General features: G+C 43.5%; 1 protein-coding gene across 1 annotated transcript in view; it reads right to left on the reverse strand.

Annotated features, from left to right (window-relative positions):
• Nucleotides 1–1,513: 1,513 nt before the first annotated feature.
• Nucleotides 1,514–20,889, reverse strand: part of HECTD2 (HECT domain E3 ubiquitin protein ligase 2) — a 137,203-nt gene continuing 117,827 nt past the window's right edge. Inside the window, exons 19-21 of the mRNA XM_030204820.1 lie at nt 20,625–20,740; nt 9,314–9,457; nt 1,514–2,495 (exon numbers count right to left, since the gene is read on the reverse strand). Coding sequence (XP_030060680.1) covers nt 2,375–2,495; nt 9,314–9,457; nt 20,625–20,740 — 381 coding nt within the window. The 3' untranslated portion in view covers nt 1,514–2,374. The remainder of the gene's footprint in view (nt 2,496–9,313; nt 9,458–20,624; nt 20,741–20,889) is intronic.

Raw genomic sequence — 20,889 nt, forward strand, 5'->3', positions numbered from 1 at the left:
GAATAGAATTGCATTTATTATAGAAACATACAAATTTAAAGGCTTATTTACTAAGTCAAATTAAAATAGAGCGCTAGCAGGACTGAACCAAGCTATAATATGCACCTATTCCACCCCATCTGTTTCGCTGCCACAGAGGAGACAGTGGACTGGAAGCAATTTTGCACTTCTCCATATTTGTTGTCTTCTGCAGCTGCACTGATTCACAGCCCTTAGCAAGGTGTTGGGAACAAACCTTATTTATTTAATAAAATTTGATTGCATTCTCTTTCAGATGGTCCCAGGATGAGTTACAACATAAATCCACCAATACAATAAAAAATAAACTAAAATGCAAGCACAATAGCAATAGAAATAAAGCAAATTATAACAAGGCAAACAAGGAAAATAAACAACCCACAATGAAAGTTAGTATGAGTAAAACTACAGCTTAATCACTCAGTTCCATATTAACCCCATGAAAGGTCATCAGAAATTCAAGAACTACCCAAAAACCTCAACCACCACCCTGAATTACCATACCCTTACAAAACACTGGGGCGTGGTGAGGTGTGCGGAATATATATATATATATATATATATATATATATATATACACACACCCGCACCAGCCCCAATGTTTCTCATGGTATAAGTGTTATAAACCACATTGAATGAATTTTATCCAGTTAAGTAGCATCTAAATATTTTTGTTAATTTATAAAATAAAATGTTTTCCAAAAGCATCTCAAGCAGGATTGAGTTCCAGAAGGCCAGGGAAAAATAACTGAAGACTCCAAAACCTAGTGGCAGTTAAATAGCGATATGGCCCAGGATTATTAACAATACTTGTTGATTTTAGCACCCAGTTTACTAAAAGGCGTTATGAACATGCCAAAATATAGATATTCGCTAAATACAAGTGTAAATAAGAGGTCATTAAAAAAATGTCTCAACATGTAAATAGTGGCATTTACATATGTATTTTGGGAGCATGTACATATAGTGATTTCAAAACCTTGATATCTACATGTGTAGATGGCTGGGATGCAAACTCAAAGAGAGCATGTTGTAGGCATAATTTGGGCAGGTCAGAAAACTGTGAGACACAGTCTCTAACATTTAATTGCCCATTATTCCCCAGATTCTCTATATGGTGACTAAAGCTGAATGTGCAAATCAGGTACTTTGCCAAATTGTGTGTGCAACTTAATTGATTAATGAGCCAACCAGCACCAATAATTAACCAATTATTAGCATTAATTGGCCTTCATAGGGAGTTACATGCACATCATATTCTATAACGCTGTGTATGGAACTCCTATAGCATGTAATTTCAAGGGGGCATGGACAGGGACAGTACCAGAATTTATGTGCATTGTTACAGAATAAACTTGATCAGTACCTAACTTAGGCGCTGGCATTTGTAATTGCTGGTGCCTAAAGTTAGGCATCGTTTATGCACTTAGCGCTATTCTATAAAGGCTGCACATCCTTTATAGAATGCACTCAGTGCTTACATTTTTCAGCACCATTTACAGAATCTAGTCCTATGTGCATAAATGTTTAGAATAGCAGCATTATTCATGTATGTTTGCATATAAAAATATAACTGCCAAATTTTCACCTAAGCAGTATCCATGTTTTGTCTGAGTTTAGAACAGAAGGACCTTAGATTGCAATAGGAAAGACAACAGGATAGGGAGCCCCATCATTTGCCAATGACCTGGTTGCAACCCTGTAGCTTCTATATTAAGAGACCATTGAGGCTTTAATATTCACTGGGCTTGTTTTACAGGAAGGCATGCCATAGAAATGACTTGTTCTGTTGTTGCCATAAAGCCTAGCATTCTCAATGTGGATTATGCTGATATTTGGTGAAATCATGATTTGTTTGTCTATCCGATCAAGGCAATGAGTGTATGCTGAGTCATATCTACTGAAACACCAATAAATGCCAACAGGAACAATGAGTGGAGATGGAACTTGGCAAATCTGATCATTTGATGCCAAAAAAAAAAAACTACACAAGATGCTCTTTCAATGGTAGTCAAATCAAAACTAAGTAGCAGTGGGTCAGTGGTGTGTGGGTCTCCAATGTGAACAGGGAGGCATTTGCTGGAAAGCTCCACAGATATTCCTTCAATGATGCATGTGAAAGGTCATATGACTGGTATGTTTCTATTCAGACTGCTTATTAGATTAATTCTGGTTTAGAATTCTTATCCAGTGAAAGTTAATACATAACATTGCATGTATACATACATTTTAAGATTGAACATGGTATACAGCAAAGTTAGTAAAGCAAAGACCTAGTTGAAGGCACAATTAGAATATGCAATGCTACATAACCCAGAATGAAAAGGTTTTTTTTTTACAATCTCATCCTCTCTTTTTATTCTATGCCAAAACCCTCTGCGTTCGATATTGCAATTGTCAGTTTCTGTTTCAACTCCTTCTTGCTCTTATAAGTTGGCAGGCACAGCTGGTTGAAGCAGGTGTGTGCAACAGGTAACCTAGAAAAGCAATAATGTTGATGTTAGAAATTAAATAACATACAGATATAGGTTTCCTTATATACCAAGGGGCTCTTACTACACCATAGGTATAATCTGTAGCTACTGTGGTTCAAGAGAGGGGGCGGAACCAACACTCTTTTATTTTGGTCCCATGTTAAAGTTCAAATTAGTGCACAGTACCTGGCCACAATTAAGTGGGAGCACTTAGTGCCTCCCATTTAGGAGGCAATAAGTCCTCCCATGTTAAATATGTGTTAGACTGTTAGTGTGTGGTAAGTGTAGTGTGCTAGCTCCATGTCATGCCCCCTAACGCAGTACAGTGAAGTTACTCTTATGCTATGAGTTTATCTTGTTGGGCAGACTGGATGGACCATACAGGTCTTTATCTGCCGTCATCTACTATGTTCCTTGTAGCAGGTGTTCTCCAAAGACAGCAAGATATAAATTCTTACATCTGGGCAAGGCTATCCAATGGAGCCCTAGTGCAGATGCTATCCAGTGTTCTGTGTCTTTAAGATGCTTTTGGCAGTGTCCCACTGTGCATGTGTCTTTCCACCTAGCATGAACACGGGACCATCAGTACAGTAAAATAGCTAAAAGAATTCAACTACTAGGGGAGGTGAAAGGGAATGTAAGAATGTATGTCCTGCTGTATTTGGAGAACACCTGCTATAGGTTAGTAATTTCGCTTTCTCTTTTTTTTTTTAAATTCTTTATTTATAAATTTTATATACAACTCCCAAGCAAACTTTGTCAAGAAATATGCCATTATTTACCAAGGAAAAAATATACTAAGGGAAACAATTTCCCCTTCCAACTTCTCATTTTTATGCAGTAGTCCACAAAAAAGGGGGGGAGACTGATACACAAAACCTTATGAGAGGATAAGGCTATTAATTAAGAAAGTAATTTCACTTTCTCTAAGAACAAGAACGACAATGATTCTTACATTTGGGAATCCCTTGCTACCGGGCTCACTGAAAACCACAAACTTCAGTTAACAGGGGCTCACAACAGCAAGGCCAACATGAACCAATAACTAACAACCAAAACAGGGTTTCTGTGAAGGTGCAGTCTGGAACAGAAAAGGGGCCTAGGAGGGTGAAGTTGGATTCTGCACTAAACTGATTCCAATGGGGCCTGTGGATGCTCAGTGCTGATGGAGACCAATATCCCCAGCAACTAATACAGCTCCTGGATCCTTTAGATCGAATGCCTCCGATGCTAATGTATGCGGTTCGGACTCAGATGTACCAAACAGCCTTTGTTTCTGCTCTTCACAGCCATGAAGACCTATCTCCCTTATTAGAGCCTAATTGTAAGTGCTATTTGTGTGTTAAGATTATAGAATGCTAGCACTTACATGTGTAACCCCGCCCCTCTCCTGAGTGAACTCCCAAAATCTAAATAACTTTCTAAAATTCTTTTCTTAAACAGTCAGGGCCGAGTACCATAAATGCCTGACTCAGGAGAAAGGGAAGGATACAAAAAAAAAATATTAATTCAGATGGAATGAATTTTTCAGAAAAAAACAAATTTATTGTATTAAAGTTTTAACTTCAGTGAACACAAGTTTTGCAACTCCTACTGCAATCACTCGGTTGCTATTCACATCAACTTAGTAACATTCAGCATACAGTTACAACTTAACATCATGGACTTTTACAAATTTGGATAACCTTTACCTCTATCATTTGATTCTATGTTTAATTCTGTTTCTTTCCCCAGCTTCTCTCCCAGACACCACCTCCAGCAATTAAACAGTATCAGATAAGTATCTATTTATATGTGTACATATAACAACTCTAAACTGCCTATGTCAAATATTAAGAACTGATCCTTTGTTTTTTTCTCTCTCCTCTCTCCTGCAGGTTCTCCAAACTACACAAGGTAAGTATAAAAGTTTATTATTTTACTCTCTTGACTTTACTGGTTTTGTTTTGATGATTCCAGTCCAGCGGATCACAGATGTGAAAGGATACTTCAATTCCCGCCTTCTTCTTCTTTCCTTTCCTCTTTTACACGTTGGGTACCATATGACTCACTGCAGTGATGATCTCTGGCCAGAGCGCAGGTTTCAGGAACTGACGCACCTACTAACCTAAGCTTCTAAAAATCAACAATTAAAAACCCTAAACTTAACTAAACCACTTAACATGTTTTCTGTAGGCACACTTAAATGTTTTCCCTAACTAGCTAGCCCAATTAAAAAAACAGATAATTATTTTTCCCTATTCTGTTCCCTCCCACAGTTATCCCATCAGAAATCAATTCAATAACCCCTATCCTCTTCCAGTATTAACATATTCCATCACCAGAATTAATAAGATACTCAGTTCTTAAAATCAACAGGGCTCACTGCATACTTAGCCCAACTAGGTGATCCCTAATCAAACACTTAAAAGAAGTGTTTTTTTTTTTATTCCCTCTTATCTGCCAGGACTCTAAATAACAGCTTTTACAGCAGTTTCAGATTTATTCTAAATCCAGATTTTCCCCATGGCAGAATTAGTCAGGAGCTGTGCTACTTACTGCCCAGCCTGGTCACACACAGCTCTCAGTATCATCAGTCACCACACTTTCATCATATTACAAATGTGACAGACTGCTGAAACACTGTAGTTACCAGCAATCACCTCTTTCCTAAATCAGTCACCTTAAACACAGAACATATTTTCTTTAAAAATAAACTTTCTGTAACACACAGCTGTACTCAGTTAACAATCCTACTAGCTTCAACCTTACCTCCCAACTGCCCAGCAAGCCGTTTCCCAGACAACCAATTGCTCAGCTGAGTGATGTCTGAGAATGATGTCACTGAATAGAACCTTTATTCAGCCCAGTTGAGATTATTTAACCCCTTGGGTTACACATGCATGAATATAACATTTACACACATAAACGCTATCTGCGTACCCAACCGTATTCTACCATGTAAGCATGTAGATGCAAAGGGGCATTCACAGGGTGAGACGCATGGGCATGTCACAATTTTAGGTACATAGATTATAGAATATTGTCATTTACCCTGTAAAGTGCTACATTTAGGTACGTGTATCTGTGCCTGCTACTGACATGCTATAAATGGGTCCACCTAAATGTCGCATAAATGCTGACATGCTAGTATTCTATAATGGAATTTGGGCACCCAGATGCTGTTATAGAATTCATACTCAGGGCCCAATGCTCAAAAAGTCGCTGTTAAAAACTGTGTGCGTTCATATCCGCAGTTGAACTTACCGATTTTGAAATAGCAGGCGATGCTCAAAGGAAATTGTATGCAAATGAGCTGCATGCAATTTTAGCAAGCAGCTCAGTAGGGAAAGCACCTGGCACATACGTAGAACAGTCACTCACTAAGCATCAATGCTATACGCATGCCCATGAAAAAAAAAAAAAAGCTACAACTGCGTGTGCTTTAGACGCACTTCCACAATGTGCTTCAGCCTTTTTTTACAGTGTCTTTTTGTAGGGGTTCATTGTTCATATGTGAATGTATGAAAGCCCTGTATAGCTTTTTTCCAGCTGCGAGTGCCATGGACGCGCCTCCACAATGTGTTTCAACCTTTTTTTTCATTCCATGACAACTTTTCACAGTGCTGTTATGTGTGGGACATACGCATATGGCATATTTAACACACACGTGCAAATGCTATTAAAATATGACAGCAGACTACTCCGCCGAGAAGTTGCCATCATGCTATATCAGCTCCAGACCTCCCTCCTGGAAAATTTTGCACGTTAAGGTGGGCACTTCTTTCTGTGCATTGCTTAGAAATGGTTGTGCATCGCTCAGAATGCTCATTTTAATACTAATCAGCTCATTGTAATACATTTGCATAGGATTATCGGCTGCTACTGCAAACGGTGAGATCGACGAAGAACCCCTTTGTGTATTGCTCACTGATTAATGTGAACACTAAACTGGCTAGAATCAATCTAAATTGGACGTTGCTAGCACAGTAAGCTTTGTACATCGGGCCATCATTGTGCTGAGCCTATATTTTGTCACACTTTATAGATTTGCCCCTTATGTATCATAAGTTTTGTGCAAACAGCACAAAATATAGCTGCAAGATAAATATTGGTAACAAATAGATTTGAAAGCACAAGACCATTGCTCCTCAAACCTCAGTGGCTACCCATCAAAGCACGTATATCCTTCAAGATTTGCTCTGTGACTCGTAGGATAATTTTTGTCCTTGCACCTAAATACATGACAAACCTAACAGAACTACCCATACAAAACACAAAGGCACAAGAACCTACCTCATACTACAGTTCCCCAGCTATCAAGGCCTAAAACAGAAATTTGTATACTCAACCAGTTTCACATACATATATCCAGTGGTGTGCTGGTAAATGTTTAACAACAGGCTCTCTCCCCGGTCCCCCTCTGCGCCCCCCCCCCCCCAAAATTGCAGAGCTGGCTATAGCCGAGGAGAGAGCTTGGGGGGTGGGGGTGGCAATGCATTACTCCAGGAAAAAAAATTAAATGATCCCAGGTTCCAATCTAATTCATGTTTAATGTGCAATAAAATGCCGTAAATAAATATAAACTTTTAATGTTGAGCACCTGATTCTCAAAGTGAACATATTCCAAACACTATAATGAAAATAAAATGATTTTTTTTCTACCTTTGTTGTCTGGTGACTGTTTTTCTGATCATGCTGGCCCAGTATCCGATTCTGCTGCTATCTGTCCTCTTAACTCCGTTTCCAGGGCTTCCTTTCCTTTCCTCCTTTCTTCTTCATTTCTGGTCCTCCGCAGACTTGACTGTCCAGTGGATCCAGCTTCTGCCTATATTCTTCATCCATGTGCAGTTTTTCTCCTCTCTTCCTTTTCCCTCATCTCCTTCCTCACTCTTCCCTCCCCTCCATCCATGTCCAGCATTTCTTCTCTCTCCCCTCCTCTCCCCTGCCCTCAATCCACCCATGTCCAGCGACCCTTCTCTCCCCCTGCCCTGCCCTCCATCCACCCATGTCCAGCGACCCTCCTCTCCCCTGCCCTCCATCCACCCATGTCCAGCGACCCTCCTCTCCCCCGCCCTCCATCTACCCATGTCCAGCGACCCTCCTCTCCCCTGCCCTCCATCTACCCATGTCCAGCGACTCTTCTCTCCCGCTGCCCTCCCCTCCAGCCACCCATGCCCAGCGACTCCCTTGCCCCCTCCTCCTCCTCCAGCCACCCATGTCCAGTGACTCCCTTCTCTCCCCTGCCCCCCTTCCTCCTCCAGGCACCCATATCCAGCGACTCCCTTCTCTCCCCTGCCACCCCCTCACCGAGCTGTTCAACGAATTCTTCAGGGCAGGCAGTCTTGCCTGCCCTCTGCCGGCGCTGACTCTCCCCCGCTGCCGGATCGCTTTTCAAAATGGCCGCCAAGACTTACAAGGGCAGCCTCCAAGACTTCAGCAGAAGTCTCGGCGGCCATTTTTAAAGAGCGATCCGGCAGCGGGCAGGCAAGACTGCCTGCCCCGAAGAATTCTGGACAAGGGTGACTCAGCCAGGTGAGGGACTGGATCCGGAGGGAGGGAGGGAGGAGGAAGGAAGGAGTGCCGGCTCGCAAGTCGGAACAAAATTTAACAACTGGCTCCAGCACACCACTGCATATATCCCAAAATCTGGAACACAATATCGTAACTTCATAACTTTCTGAAAACACCTGAAAGCCCACTTCTTCAGACAATCTTTATTAGAACATCCTGCACAAACTAAATAATCAACAATATAACTGTACGCTTTACTTGTCTCTGACCTGGTTCCCTAGTGTTACCAATGTAGTCTCTAGCAGTTACATGGATCAAAAATCCAAAGTTGCAAGGTTCCAAAGTTGACTTGACCTACTTGACTATAAAGCTGCAGTTCACATGTAGATGGAGGCAATTGCAGTTGGGTGTCGCTGTTCCCTCTGTGCCTCCCAAACTAGCTGTGCCCTGAGCTTTTATACTTCCTGGACCATGTCCTCCTGACTCCGCCCCTCTACCCTGGGTAGGACTAAGTTTTAAGGTGGCTCTGGCACTGTGAGGGAATGCTGTCAAGGAAGAGGGACAGCATCCTATAGGCTCCCTCACACTCCTCTTAGGACACCATTCAGTCAGAGAAAAGATTTCCCTACTAAGAATCTGAGGTACTTCCGGTGACTGGGAAGTATCAGGATGTGAGTACATGCACCCTTCAAGTCCAGAAAGCATAGACAATCATTTTCCTGAATCATGGGGAGAAGGGTGCCCAGGGAAACCATCTTGAACTTTTCTTTGACAACATATTCAGTGTTCTTAGGTCTAAGATGGAATGAAGTCTCCCCCCCACCCCATCTTCTTGGTTACAAGAAAATGCCTGGAATAGAATCCTTGCCCTTCCTGCCCTGGTGGAATGGGATCGACCGCATGGGCCTGGAGAAGGGCAGAGAGTTCCTCTGTAAGCACCTACTCATGCTGGGCACTGAGAAATTACTTCTGTGGAGGACAATATGGAGGTCTTAGTTGCCAACTGAGAGCATATCCTGTGCAGACTATTTGGTCGGAGGTTACAAAAGGCCACCTTTCTTGGAAAAAATTCAACCTCCCCACTACCAGCAGGTCATCCAGAAAAAATGCCTTGATGATGACTATGCTCTCCTGGAGCATTTACCTAAGTTGTACTTGCGATAATAGAGGATTGAAGTGATTTGCCCAGGGTCACAAAGTGCTTAAGTGAAAGAAACGATATTTGAACCCTGACTTCCTAAATTCTCAGCCCATTGCTCTAACTACTATAAAATTTGATATTTGAAGACAATGGTTCTCTAACATTTCTAAGATGAATAGTTATTTACCAGTTTGTGGATGTTTCATGCTTAGAAATCTTGAAATTCAAATCAGCCATCCCTCCCACAGGTACTCTGTCACTTCCGGTAACAAAATGGAGAAGTTTCTTCTTGAGATCAAGGGAATATCCTAGGACAACATCCCAAAAATATCTACAAAAACAAAACAAAAAAATTATTTTAAAATCTTTCCAGACACAATCTGAAACAACTATTTGGGATTTAGAATCAGATTTTCATTAAAACTGAACTATGACAAAGAAGCATTGTCAGATAAGCTATATCACTGGTTTTCTAGATTCAGTACATGCTGTATCCTCGTTATCTATATAACAGTATTTAATCTAGGGGGAATGATGTATGGTAGAAAATATTTTCCACATTAAAATGCCAACTATATAAAATTGGGGGAAAGTAAGCAGGCACCTTTTTCAGAAAAGCATGGCATGTAAAAATGATAAAACCTACAGTACATACTTTATAACCAAACTCATTCAACCAGCATTAAAAAGATATACCAGTCAATGAAATGTGTTTTCTTTGAGCCAGAGGTTGGTAACTCATGCCACATCCCAGATGTTACTACTACTACTACTTAACACTTCTATAGCGCTACAAGGCATACACAGCGCTGTACACCATACACAAAAAAAAGACAATCCCTGCTCAAAAAGCTTACAATCTAGATAAGAAAGGTAAACAGACAGAACAATTAAGGGTAAGGGAATAAAGAGGTGAGGATAAAGGACAGGGCAAGTGAGTAGAGGTTAGGAGTCAAAAGCAGTGGTAAAGAGGTGGGCTTTAAGTTTGGACTTGAAGACGGCCAAAGACGGGGCTAGGCGCACAGGCTCTGGAAGTCTATTCCAGGCGTGAGGTGCAGCAAGACAAAAGAAACAGAGTCTAGAACTAGCAGTAGAGGAGAAGGGGACAGATAAGAGAGATTTATCTACAGAACAGAGTACCCGAGGGGGGGGGGGCGTAGGGAGAGACGAGAGTGGAGAGGTACTGGGGAGCAGCAGAGTGAATACACTTATAGGTCAATAAGAGAAGCTTAAACTGAATACGGACACGGATAGGGAGCCAGTGAAGTGACTTAAGGAGGGGGCTAATGTGTGCATAGCGACTTTGGTGGAAAATGAGTCGTGCAGCGGAGTTTTGGACTGATTGAAGAGGAGAGAGATGGCTAAGAGGGAGGCCGGTGAGAAGCAGGTTACAATAATCAAGACGAGAGGTGGTAAGAGTGTGGATAAGGGTTCTGGCAGAATGCTCAGAGATGAAGGGATGGATTTTGCTAATGTTATAGAGAAAGAAACGACAGGTTTTGGCAATCTGTTGAATATGAGCAGAGAAGGAGAGAGAGGAGTCAAAGATGACCCCAAGGTTTTGAGCTGATGAGACAGGGAGAATGAGAGTACCATCCACAGGAATAGAGAAAAGGGGGGAGAAGAATGGAGTGGAGTGGAGGAGTAGCCTAGCGGTTAATGCAGCGGACTTTGGTCCTGGGGAACTGAGATCGATTCCCGCTGCAGCTCCTTGTGACAATGGGTAAAGTCACCTAACCCTCCGTTGCCCCAGATAGATCGCTTTGGATGTGGTTGCAAAAACTGTAGAAAAGTGGTAGGTTTAGGGGGAAAGATGAGAAGCTCGGTTTTGGCCATGTTAAGTTTTAGATGATGTTGGGACATTCAGGCAGCAATATCAGATAGGCAGGCTGAGACCTTGGCCTGGATGCTGGTTGAAATTTCAGGGGTAGAGAGGTAAATTTGGGAGTCGTCAGCATAGAGATGGTATTGAAAGCCATGGGTTGATATCAGAGAGCCAAGGGAAGAAGTGTAGATGGACAACAGGAGAGGACCGAGAACAGAACCCTGAGTTGGTAGAGGGATAGAAATGGAAGAGGATCCACCAGAGTGTACACTAAAGGTGTGAAGCGAGAGGTAGGAGGAGAACCAGGAAAGAACAGAGCCCTGGAATCCAAATGAAGACAGGGTATCAAGAAGTAGGCTGTGATCAACAGTGTCAAAAGCGGCGGATAACGCGAGAAGGATGAGGATAGAATAGAGACCTTTCGATTTGGCCAGGAATAGGTCGTTGGAAACTTTAGCAAGTGTAGTTTCAGTTGAATGAAGAGGGTGAAAGCCAGACTGGAGTGGGTCAAGAACAGCATGAGACGAGAGAAAGTCAAGACAGCGGCGGTGAACGGCGGCGCGTTCAAGTAACTTGGAGAGGAAGGGGAGAAGGGAGATGGGTCAATAGTTGGAAGGACAGGTAGGGTCAAGCGAAGGCTTCTTCAGGAGCGGTGTGACTACAGCATGTTTGAAGGCATCAGGAATGGTCGCAGTGGAAAGAGAGAGATTGAGAATATCACAGATAAAAGGAGTGAGAGTAGGAGAGATGGTGTTAAGAAGGTGGGTAGGAATGGGATCAGAGGAACAGGTAGTTTGTTTAGAGGAGGAGAGAAGATGTGATATTTCTTCATCAGTGACCTCAAGAAAGGAGGAAAAGGACAGAGGGGTTGAGGAAATAGGGGAACGGACAAGAGGAGGGACAAGGGGAAGGAGAGGCGGGGATGGTTTGGTAGAGAATATCATGCTGTTCTTCTCACACACCTAATTCTGGTACCATATGTGCATTCAATCTGCATTAGTCAGCTGAGCTTATCTCCCTCACTCTCCTCTCCCTCAGGATGACCTGTTTTCATCCCTCTTTTAGTGATCCTAGAGGCAACGGTTTCACCAGAGACTTTTCCGAACTCAGAAATAGAGAGCTTGATCATAGCCATTCTCCAACTGCCCAAAAAGAGGTATAAGGGATATTGTAGATTTTCTGGCACTTTCATAGTTTGCTGAAAGGTTTAAGACTACTACTACAGGTAAATAATGTCTTACAAACAATTGTCATCCTCCATCTACAATACTTTTTAAACCAAATTGAGTGGTAGTTGGTCCTCTGTTCCTCTATAGTTTATTTTCAAGAGCAATTATGGTTTTCCCAGTTTGCTTCAGATATGTGTGCTCAAATAAATTGCTCTGTATTGTTTGGGTTTTTTTTTAACTTTCTCTTTCTATTGCAATGTACTATGTATATAGTCTGGTAGTATGTTCACTTTGAGTTCTGTATGATGTGATTTCACTGTATTTTTAGCCACATTGAACTCAGGTTGCTGTGATAATGTGAGATATAAATGTCAAAGTATAATCATCATCATCTAAATGAGATTATCAGATATCCATTTCTCAGTATGATTAACTTATTCCCTAAACCCAAGCTGATAATCTAACAATGGGAGAAGGAAATAGGAAATATTTCTGAACAGACTGTTTCTCCGCTCTCAAGACAAATCCCTCCTTTCAGTACCCTTCTCCACCACCGCCAACTCTAGGCTCCGCCCTTTCTGCCTCGCCTCACCCCATGCTTGGAACAAACTCCCTGAGCCCATACGCCAGGCCCCCTCCCTACCCATCTTCAAATCATTGCTCAAAGCCCACCTCTTCAATGTCGCCTTCAGCACCTAATCACAACACCTCTACTCAGGAAATCTAGACCACCCCAACTTGACATTTTGTCCTTTAGATTGTAAGCTCTTCTGAACAGGGATGGGCCTTATTTGTTAATTTGTACAGCGCTGCGTAACCCTAGTAGCGCTCTAGAAATGTTAAGTAGTAGTAGTAGTAGTGATCCTTGGCAGAAGGTACAATATGCCCTGAAAGCATCTTTGTTCTTCTCACACAGCTGCAAGATTGCTGTAGTGAACGGCACCCCAACTGGAGTAAGGGTTTGCTAAAAATATTAGAGGGAAAAATATTAGAAGCTATAAATGGTGAGTCTACAAATGCAATCTTGTGTCCATCTCTTATATGTTCTAATTTAGTGGATTCTACTCTTTTAACCAAACTGGTTAGGAACAGTAGTCAGGGCCATATATTAAATGAAAAACTACAAGAACTTGGGCATAAAGCAAAATTGTCTACCTGTAGTAGGTGTTCTCCATAAACAGCAGGATAAATTAGTCACACAGTTTAGGTGATGTCCTCTGATGGTGCCATGGACAAAGGAGCTCCAGATGAAACAGTGGTAGAATCCAAGCAATTTAGGGATGGGTTCTTAATATAACTTTGTTTAAAAAAAAAAAGGTTGCATGTAAAGTGGGCAAGATATAAGGGCTTGAATGTCATGTGCTCATCTTGTCAAGATGATCACTATTAGAAAAAACATTTTCCAGGAAAGGTGTCTGAACTATATATAACTTTGACAACCGGTGATTACATCAACTGCATTAAAACTACATTGAAGTCCCATAGATATGGGGAGTTTGAAAAAGGCACTTTAGCATGAATAAGCCCTCTCTTACAATGAGGGATATTTTGTAATTGAAGCCTCATTGATTATTTTATGGTAAGTTAAAATAGCACTGAGATGTACCTTGACAGAGGAAGTATGAAGATCTTGCTGACTAATGTGAAAAAGGTAATGAATTAACATTATTGGTGAATAGTAAAAAGGGTCTTGGTTCCTGTCTTTAGGGATCCTTCTCTTTTTAAAATAGAGGCTGACCAAAACTACTTTTTTCAGTTTCATCCAAAAATGAAACCGCTACCGAAACTAAACATTTTCGACCGAAACCTCAGCTGAAATTTATCACCTGGTTTCAGCCGAAGTCTAAAGTTTGGTTGTGTGAATATAAAACAATGAGGCCCGCTGGGGATCATCAAAGCATGCAGTCAGCAGCTCTCTGCTAAACCCACAGGACATTATTACCCTGCAGTCTCAAAAACTGCAAGCACAGGCTGACACCTGGGACAGCCATTTTAACAAAGACTTCTCAACAAGTCTGGCACTTTTAGGTTCCCAAGACTATGCAGATGTAGTTAAATATCCTCTGAGGCAGAAACTTTGTGAGAATGTGTAAAAAAAAAAAAATCATGATTACCAGTTTTTTAAGCTTGCTCAACTGTTCACAAGTAACAAGAGGAAGTAGCACTGAGATGTTCCCCATTTTGTACTTAGTTATAAAACTGATTAAGGACAAGCATGATATAGATTCTTCCTAAAATTGGGTAAAGGAGTCCAGGCACTTGTATTATACCAGCGTGATGCACAATCCAGAATAAAAAAAGTACATTACTGTTATTGAATAAGAGGACTATATGTTCTGAAACATTACAAGTCAAGAGCAATACATTTCTCAAATTATTTTCTAATATATAAACTTTATTTCATTGGAATATTTCCCTACTAACACTGTAAGCTGACCAGTACTTATTCTTGAAAACAATCAATGCAGTTTCCTCTCATGAAATCTAGCTTCTACACACCACAAATTTGATTGAAATCCTGCATCTTCATCAAACTCAACAGAAGCTGGAAATTCTTTAGAATCACCTATGTAGTATCCAAGTCAGAATATATATAATAATTTAAATAATAGAAGACCATATTTTACCTCAGTACAAAATAGCCTAAACACATATGGACCTCAGCTGATGAAAAGTGAAACTAAAAGCCACAGTGCTTTTCAAAGGCTAACAATCAGGCTCATTTTCGAAAGAGAAGGGCGTCAAAAAAGCGATACAAAAGGCACATGGGCGTCCCCGTGAAAGAAGGTCTCTCAAATCCAATAATTGAAACAGGGCCATAAGGGCGTCCTCAGAGCAAGGACGCCCATCTATGGTCGTCCCCACAGGGGTCGTGTTAGGGGCGGCATTACGAGATGGGCGCCCACAGCGTATAACGGCTAGCGAAATAGTTTTGCATGGGTGGGAACATGAGCGTCCTTAGTTAGACCTGAAATAAAAGCGACCAGGGTAAGGGGGAAGTTGTCTTTAGACCCATTAGCGATTTTGTGCAGTTGGAGAGTGGCGAGAGCATTGTTCGGAGAGAAAGCTGAGAGTTTGTTGAGTACCTGCTACCTTTGTCTGTGTGCCGTATTCGGAACATTTTCACCCTCATCTGCCTCATTTGTGTTTTATCTTTTCAGCTTTCCCTACCCCTTCTAGCTCCCAAACCCAGACACCACTACTCCTTCCTCTATCTTCCCCATCCCCTCCCCCTATCCATCTCCATTCACTGTCCCCAAGTTCATATTTCATTCCCTTACCTGTTTGTAGTCTCTGTTTGTCTCTTTGTCCTGTGTACTACTGCAGCGTGTTTGTGAAGACTGCTTGGAGAGTGAGTGGCTAGAGGGTGTGGCAGGAGAGTTTGTACTAGGTCAGAGAGTGCTTGCAGTGTGGCTCTGCTGTGTGTGACCACATTGTTTGTCGGTGGTGGGACAGCGAGTGTCAACTTCTGTTTGTTGCTGCTGTGTTTCATCAAGTTGGTAGGGAGAGATGAGCACTGGTGGCACTGCATTGCACCTGTAGTGAGGGGAAACGGAGGCACTAAATGCACAGGTGGCTTTCATGTTGGAGGAAGAGGGGAGGCACCGCAGGAGGTACTCACGCCACAGAGTTTTCAGGCCCCGTAGCAGTTTCCTAGACCTCACTGACCTGCAGTGTCTCACTAGGTACCGCTTTGATAGGGCTGACATTCAGCACCTTTGTGACCAGCTCAAACCCCTCCTGCAGCCCAGGACCCATAGGAACAACCCCATCCCTATGCACCTAAAGATCACTGCTTCTCTATCTTTTCTGGCCACTGGGAGTTTCCAGTCTGTCCTATCTGTGAACACGGGTCTCACCCAGGCTTCCATTTCTAATTGCCTCACCCAGTTCCTTGATGCCTTCATTACCCACACCTCTGAGTGCATCACCTTCCCCACCACCCCCCAGGCCCTGCAGAACAACATGGCTGACTTCTATACCATAGCTCACTTCCCCTCGGTCATAGGTGCCATTGACTGCACACGTCACACTCAGACCCCCCGGACACGAGAGGCCACTTATAGGAACAGGAAAGCATTCCACTCACTCAATATGCAAGTTGTGTGTGATGCCCAGGGGGAGATTCTAGACGTGTGTGCCCTATACCCAGGTTCCACCCATGACGCCTACATATTGCAGCACTCAGGAATCTTCCGCAGGTTTGACTGAGGGGAGATCACCGGCGGATGGCTCCTAGGTAAGTGCAGCATGGATCTGTCCAAACTATACTTCCTCCACTGGGCAACCCTCCACAATCCACTATCCCCCCCCCCCCCCCCACCTGCACAAGGTACCAGCTCCAAACAATACACACATCTTTCTCATCCTGCTTCTCCCCAAAGGTGACAGAGGCTACCCACAGCGGAATTCACTCATGACCCCCATAGTGCACCCACAAACAGGGTCAGAGGAGAACTACAACAGTAGACATTGGACCACCTGTCGCATCATTGAGTGCACCTTCAGACAACTTAAGAACAGGTTCCGATATCTGGACCGTTCTGGAGGGGAGCTCCTGTACAGCCCCCAAAAGGTGGCAAAGATATTCCTGGCCTGCTGCATGCTACATAATTTGGCAATGCGCAGAGGACAGGACCTCCCAGAAGAGCCATAGCCACCACAGCAGCAGGCCCCAGATGAAGAGGATGAGGAGCCCCCTCCACCTCCCACCCACAGAGCAGAGCAGAGTGCACACCAGCTGCGGGACAGAACCATGCAAAGACTGATCAAGATAAGTTTTGTGTGAGAGTAAGTTGACATTTATTTCTATGACATAGTATATACACACCACCACCACCACCATCATCCGCTCTGTGCATATTCCCCTCCTCCACCACCCCCCACTACCATCACCCGCTCTGTGCATATTCCCCTCCCTCAAACCCTCACCCCCCCCCCCCCCAGCATGTCCCATCACTTTCTCCGCCCCTTCCCCTGGCCCCGTCTCCGTCCCCTCCTACCCCTCCCACCGTGTTCCTTTGCAGCTGATGCTGCAGGGGAACTCTGTTGAGTCCTCTGATGAGCTCCCATTCTCCTCCTCTGTGTCCACAAGGCAGCCTGCTGCCTCGGCTGCCATGTGGAAGTCTGCCACCTTGAGGTCTGTGGCTTGCCCTGCAACCTGGGCACAGCACCCAGAAGGGGAGCTGATGTGGTGGCTGCTGGACCAGTGGCTGGGGAGACTGAGGATCTCAAGCTCCTCTTCTTAGTGGGTGGTTGCTGTGCAGTGGTGGAAGTAGACGCCACTTGTTGCTGCATCAGGGCTGTTCTAGGTGCTTTCAGGTCATGGCATAGGCCCTCAATGCTATGCTCAAGCTGTTGGAGCTTCTGTACTACTTCACGTTGGGCCTGTACCACTTCCCGTTGCACCTGGAGCGCTTCCTGTTGCAGCTCCAATTTCTGGCGCTGGTAATCTTCCATGTGCACATTCTGGCCCAGCAATTGTGTGGCGAGGCACAGTAGCTGCCTTCTCTGGCTGGATGGCCTCTGCCGAGGAGGTGCCCCCCCTTCTGTATCTTCTTTTTCAGTGTCACCATCAGCAAAGGTTGCGGGTGGTGGAGAGAGAGCCTCTGCTGCAGGTGGTGGAGGGAGAGCTGGCGCTGCTGCTGCTGCTGGGTCCTGTGGTTCCACCCCATTGTCCTGTGTGCTTTCTTGTGCAGGCCCACTGTTTTGCTGCTATGTGTCCTGGAGCTGGTGGCCACTAGGGCCAGCTTCTTCCTCTGACTGGCTGTCATCACCTGCATAGCAAAAGGGGAGGAAGTGTGTTGGTCAAAATAACCCACTTTTGTTTTTCAGCATTCATATACATAGCCCCACACGCAAAGACCCAGCAAAGAGATGGTGAGGAATGGGATTGGCAGGCAAGCCACAGATGTCACTGTACATGGTACAGAGCTAGAGATGAGGAGCGCAGTGTACTACAGAGAATGATGTGGAAGAAAGCCACACAGGCAGGTGGGTAGACATAGAACTGTGGAAGGTATGCAGAGGACAACACAGTGGCTACAGCACAGAGGTGTGGGAAGGAGATATGCAGAGTTTGGTGATGGGAAAAGAGGAGGGAATGGGAAAGGCCCCCAAAGCTGTGAAACAGTGGTAACCTACACACACATTACTGGAAATCCTCCCCCTCCCCCCTGCTACTCCCTGTGTCATGGTCTGTAATGAATAGTGATTTGTATTGCATGTGGTGTTCTCACCCCTTCCCCTACTGAGGAACACCACACTGTCCCCCACTTGTGTAAAACAGAGTGTAGTGCAGCACAACAGATACCCCAGCTTCCTAATGGTCAACCTACCTGAGACCTCAGACTGTGCTGATGTGTCAAGGGACCCAATGCTGTGGATCCCCTCCTGGGGCAAGAGCCCACGAATGATGCGCTTGATGGGGGTCAAGTTAGCGGTGTCATCTGCTGGGGGGGGGGGGGGGGGGTTGGCACCAGCCTTCCTCCTGACATCACGCCTCAGCCAGCGCCACTTCCGTTTGTCTTCCACATCCCTGCCACAGTAGAAGACCGTGTTGAGCCGGTCCCTTACTGCATCCCATTCTCTCTGCTTTGTTGTAGCAGCCAGCCTCTGGCCTATGGGAGCAAAGAGATGCATGTGCCTCCTCTGGATTTCCTGAACCAGCAGTTCAATTTCTGGGTTGCTGAAATTACCCTTGCGGGTGGGTGGTTGCTTTGGTGCCATTGTACCAATGCGATGCAAAGAATCGAAAATACAGAGAAGGGCACTTAAGTACTATTCCAGGGACACCCATGTAAGAACGCGATGGGCATCCCTGAGATGGGCGTCTAGTTTCAAATATTGACAAAATCCCTAAACGTCCCCAAGCTGCTCTGGCGATTTGGGCGTCCTCATTTCGATTACGGGTGATAATGATAAACGTCCCCAGCTGCTCTTCCCTTCAGTGGGCCTTGTAAGATGGACATCCTTCAGCAGTTCTGTGAGAAACGCGTCCTTGTTGCTGTATTTTACACTTATGAATGTTCCTTATATTTCCCTTAACTGGACGTCCGCAACTACATGCACTGTACTTACGGAACAACCAGGTACATCAGAGAAGTCCAAAGTATAGTAAAAAGGATATCTTTCTCGTTGAACCGCCGAAGGACGTTGATATGACAAGTACAGTAAATGTTTTAGGGACGTCCTTTCGCAGTTCTGAAAGATGGGCATCCTTTTTACTATACTTTGGACTTCTCTGATTTGGATGTTTTGAACTGTGATAATGGAATGTCTAAGGACGTCCATACTATTTTTCGATTATACCTACCTGATTTTGGCCGACGTCACGAGGGCATCCTAATTCATACTTGGACAACCTTTCGAAAATGCCCCTCTTTGTGCCACATTTGGAGTGACAGCTGATATCATATCTCCACAGAGAGGGGCTAATTCCTAAGGAGCTTATCATCACAAATCTTCCAAAATCAAACTTAGACATCATATTGAAAATGCCCCTCAATGTCCAAAATATGGCCTTTTTTGCATGTGAGAAAATTGTTGCAACCCTAAGGTGTCCAAATGCCCTTAAAAAACCTCCACTTTAGAACAAGTGGAGTAATCCGTATGCACACTAAAAGCCCATAAATTCGTAATTTATTAAATTCAACACTTTAGACCAGGTAGAACATATACAATCAACATTCCACCCCACATTCCCTTTTCCAAGGCCCATCAGTAGATATTCTTTGCCTTCAACCTGTGTCACCTTAATACTAAATTATCCCAATTCTTTCTTTACCACCAATGCCACTCCACCACCCTTCCTTCCTATTCGGTTATGAAAAAATACCTGGTAAACTACTGGACACATTTCTAAGTAAACTACAGCCACTTCCTTCAATAACCAAGTCTCTACTATGACTAAGAAATCTAAGCAATTTTCCAAAATAAAAGATCTGCTGACAAAAAGCCTTTATTAACTGATCTTGCATTTAACAGCCCTCCCCCTCCAACTTACTGTTCTAACATTATTCTCTTGCCAATAGGCACCAAAACTGAAGACTTAGCAGTCCTTATTTTACTCAGTCACCCATACATCCCCCTTCCTATACAAATTGGAATTATTTCTCCTTCCTTAGGACCCCCAACACATAACAAACCCCCCTGCAATAACCACAAAGATTAAAAAAAAAGTCCCATCTTGTCCTTTCCCCCCTCCACCACAGACCCAGTCAACACCAAGAGCCAAATAAAGCCCTGGGCTGGGTCATGCAGCCAAATTATGGACTGTAGTCCACACAGGCACTAAGGCCCAGCTTCTTATCAGAAACTTCATGGTTTAGTTCCTTTAGAGTAGCCCTCTCTTTCCTCTCTACGCAGCACTGTACACTTTTATACATTTTTTAAAAAAGCAACAGAAACAAAAGAAAATGCAACTGCATTTTAAATACAGAGAGGCAGAAATAATTTAAGATAGACTAATCAGTAGATTTTTACTGTTGTAAATACTTCCTTACCGTATTGTAGGGTCAGTTTTCACAAAGCCATCATATTGAGTGTTTTTCTGCAATGCATGCATGTCTAGCTCAGGACTCCCACAAACAAGAATTTCGACTTCTTCAGGGCGAAGTAGCTGCAAGAAGAATGAAACATTTACTATCTGGGGGCAAGTGAAAATGATGAAAACTTGCTGAGTTGTATAAAGTAAAATTATCACTGTACCAGGAAGCACCCACTAAGAATTGCTTCTTTATTTATTTATGTTACATTTGTACCCCGCGC

Source organism: Microcaecilia unicolor, chromosome 5, assembly GCF_901765095.1.
Source record: "Microcaecilia unicolor chromosome 5, aMicUni1.1, whole genome shotgun sequence".
Classification (NCBI taxonomy): Eukaryota; Metazoa; Chordata; class Amphibia; order Gymnophiona; family Siphonopidae; genus Microcaecilia; species Microcaecilia unicolor.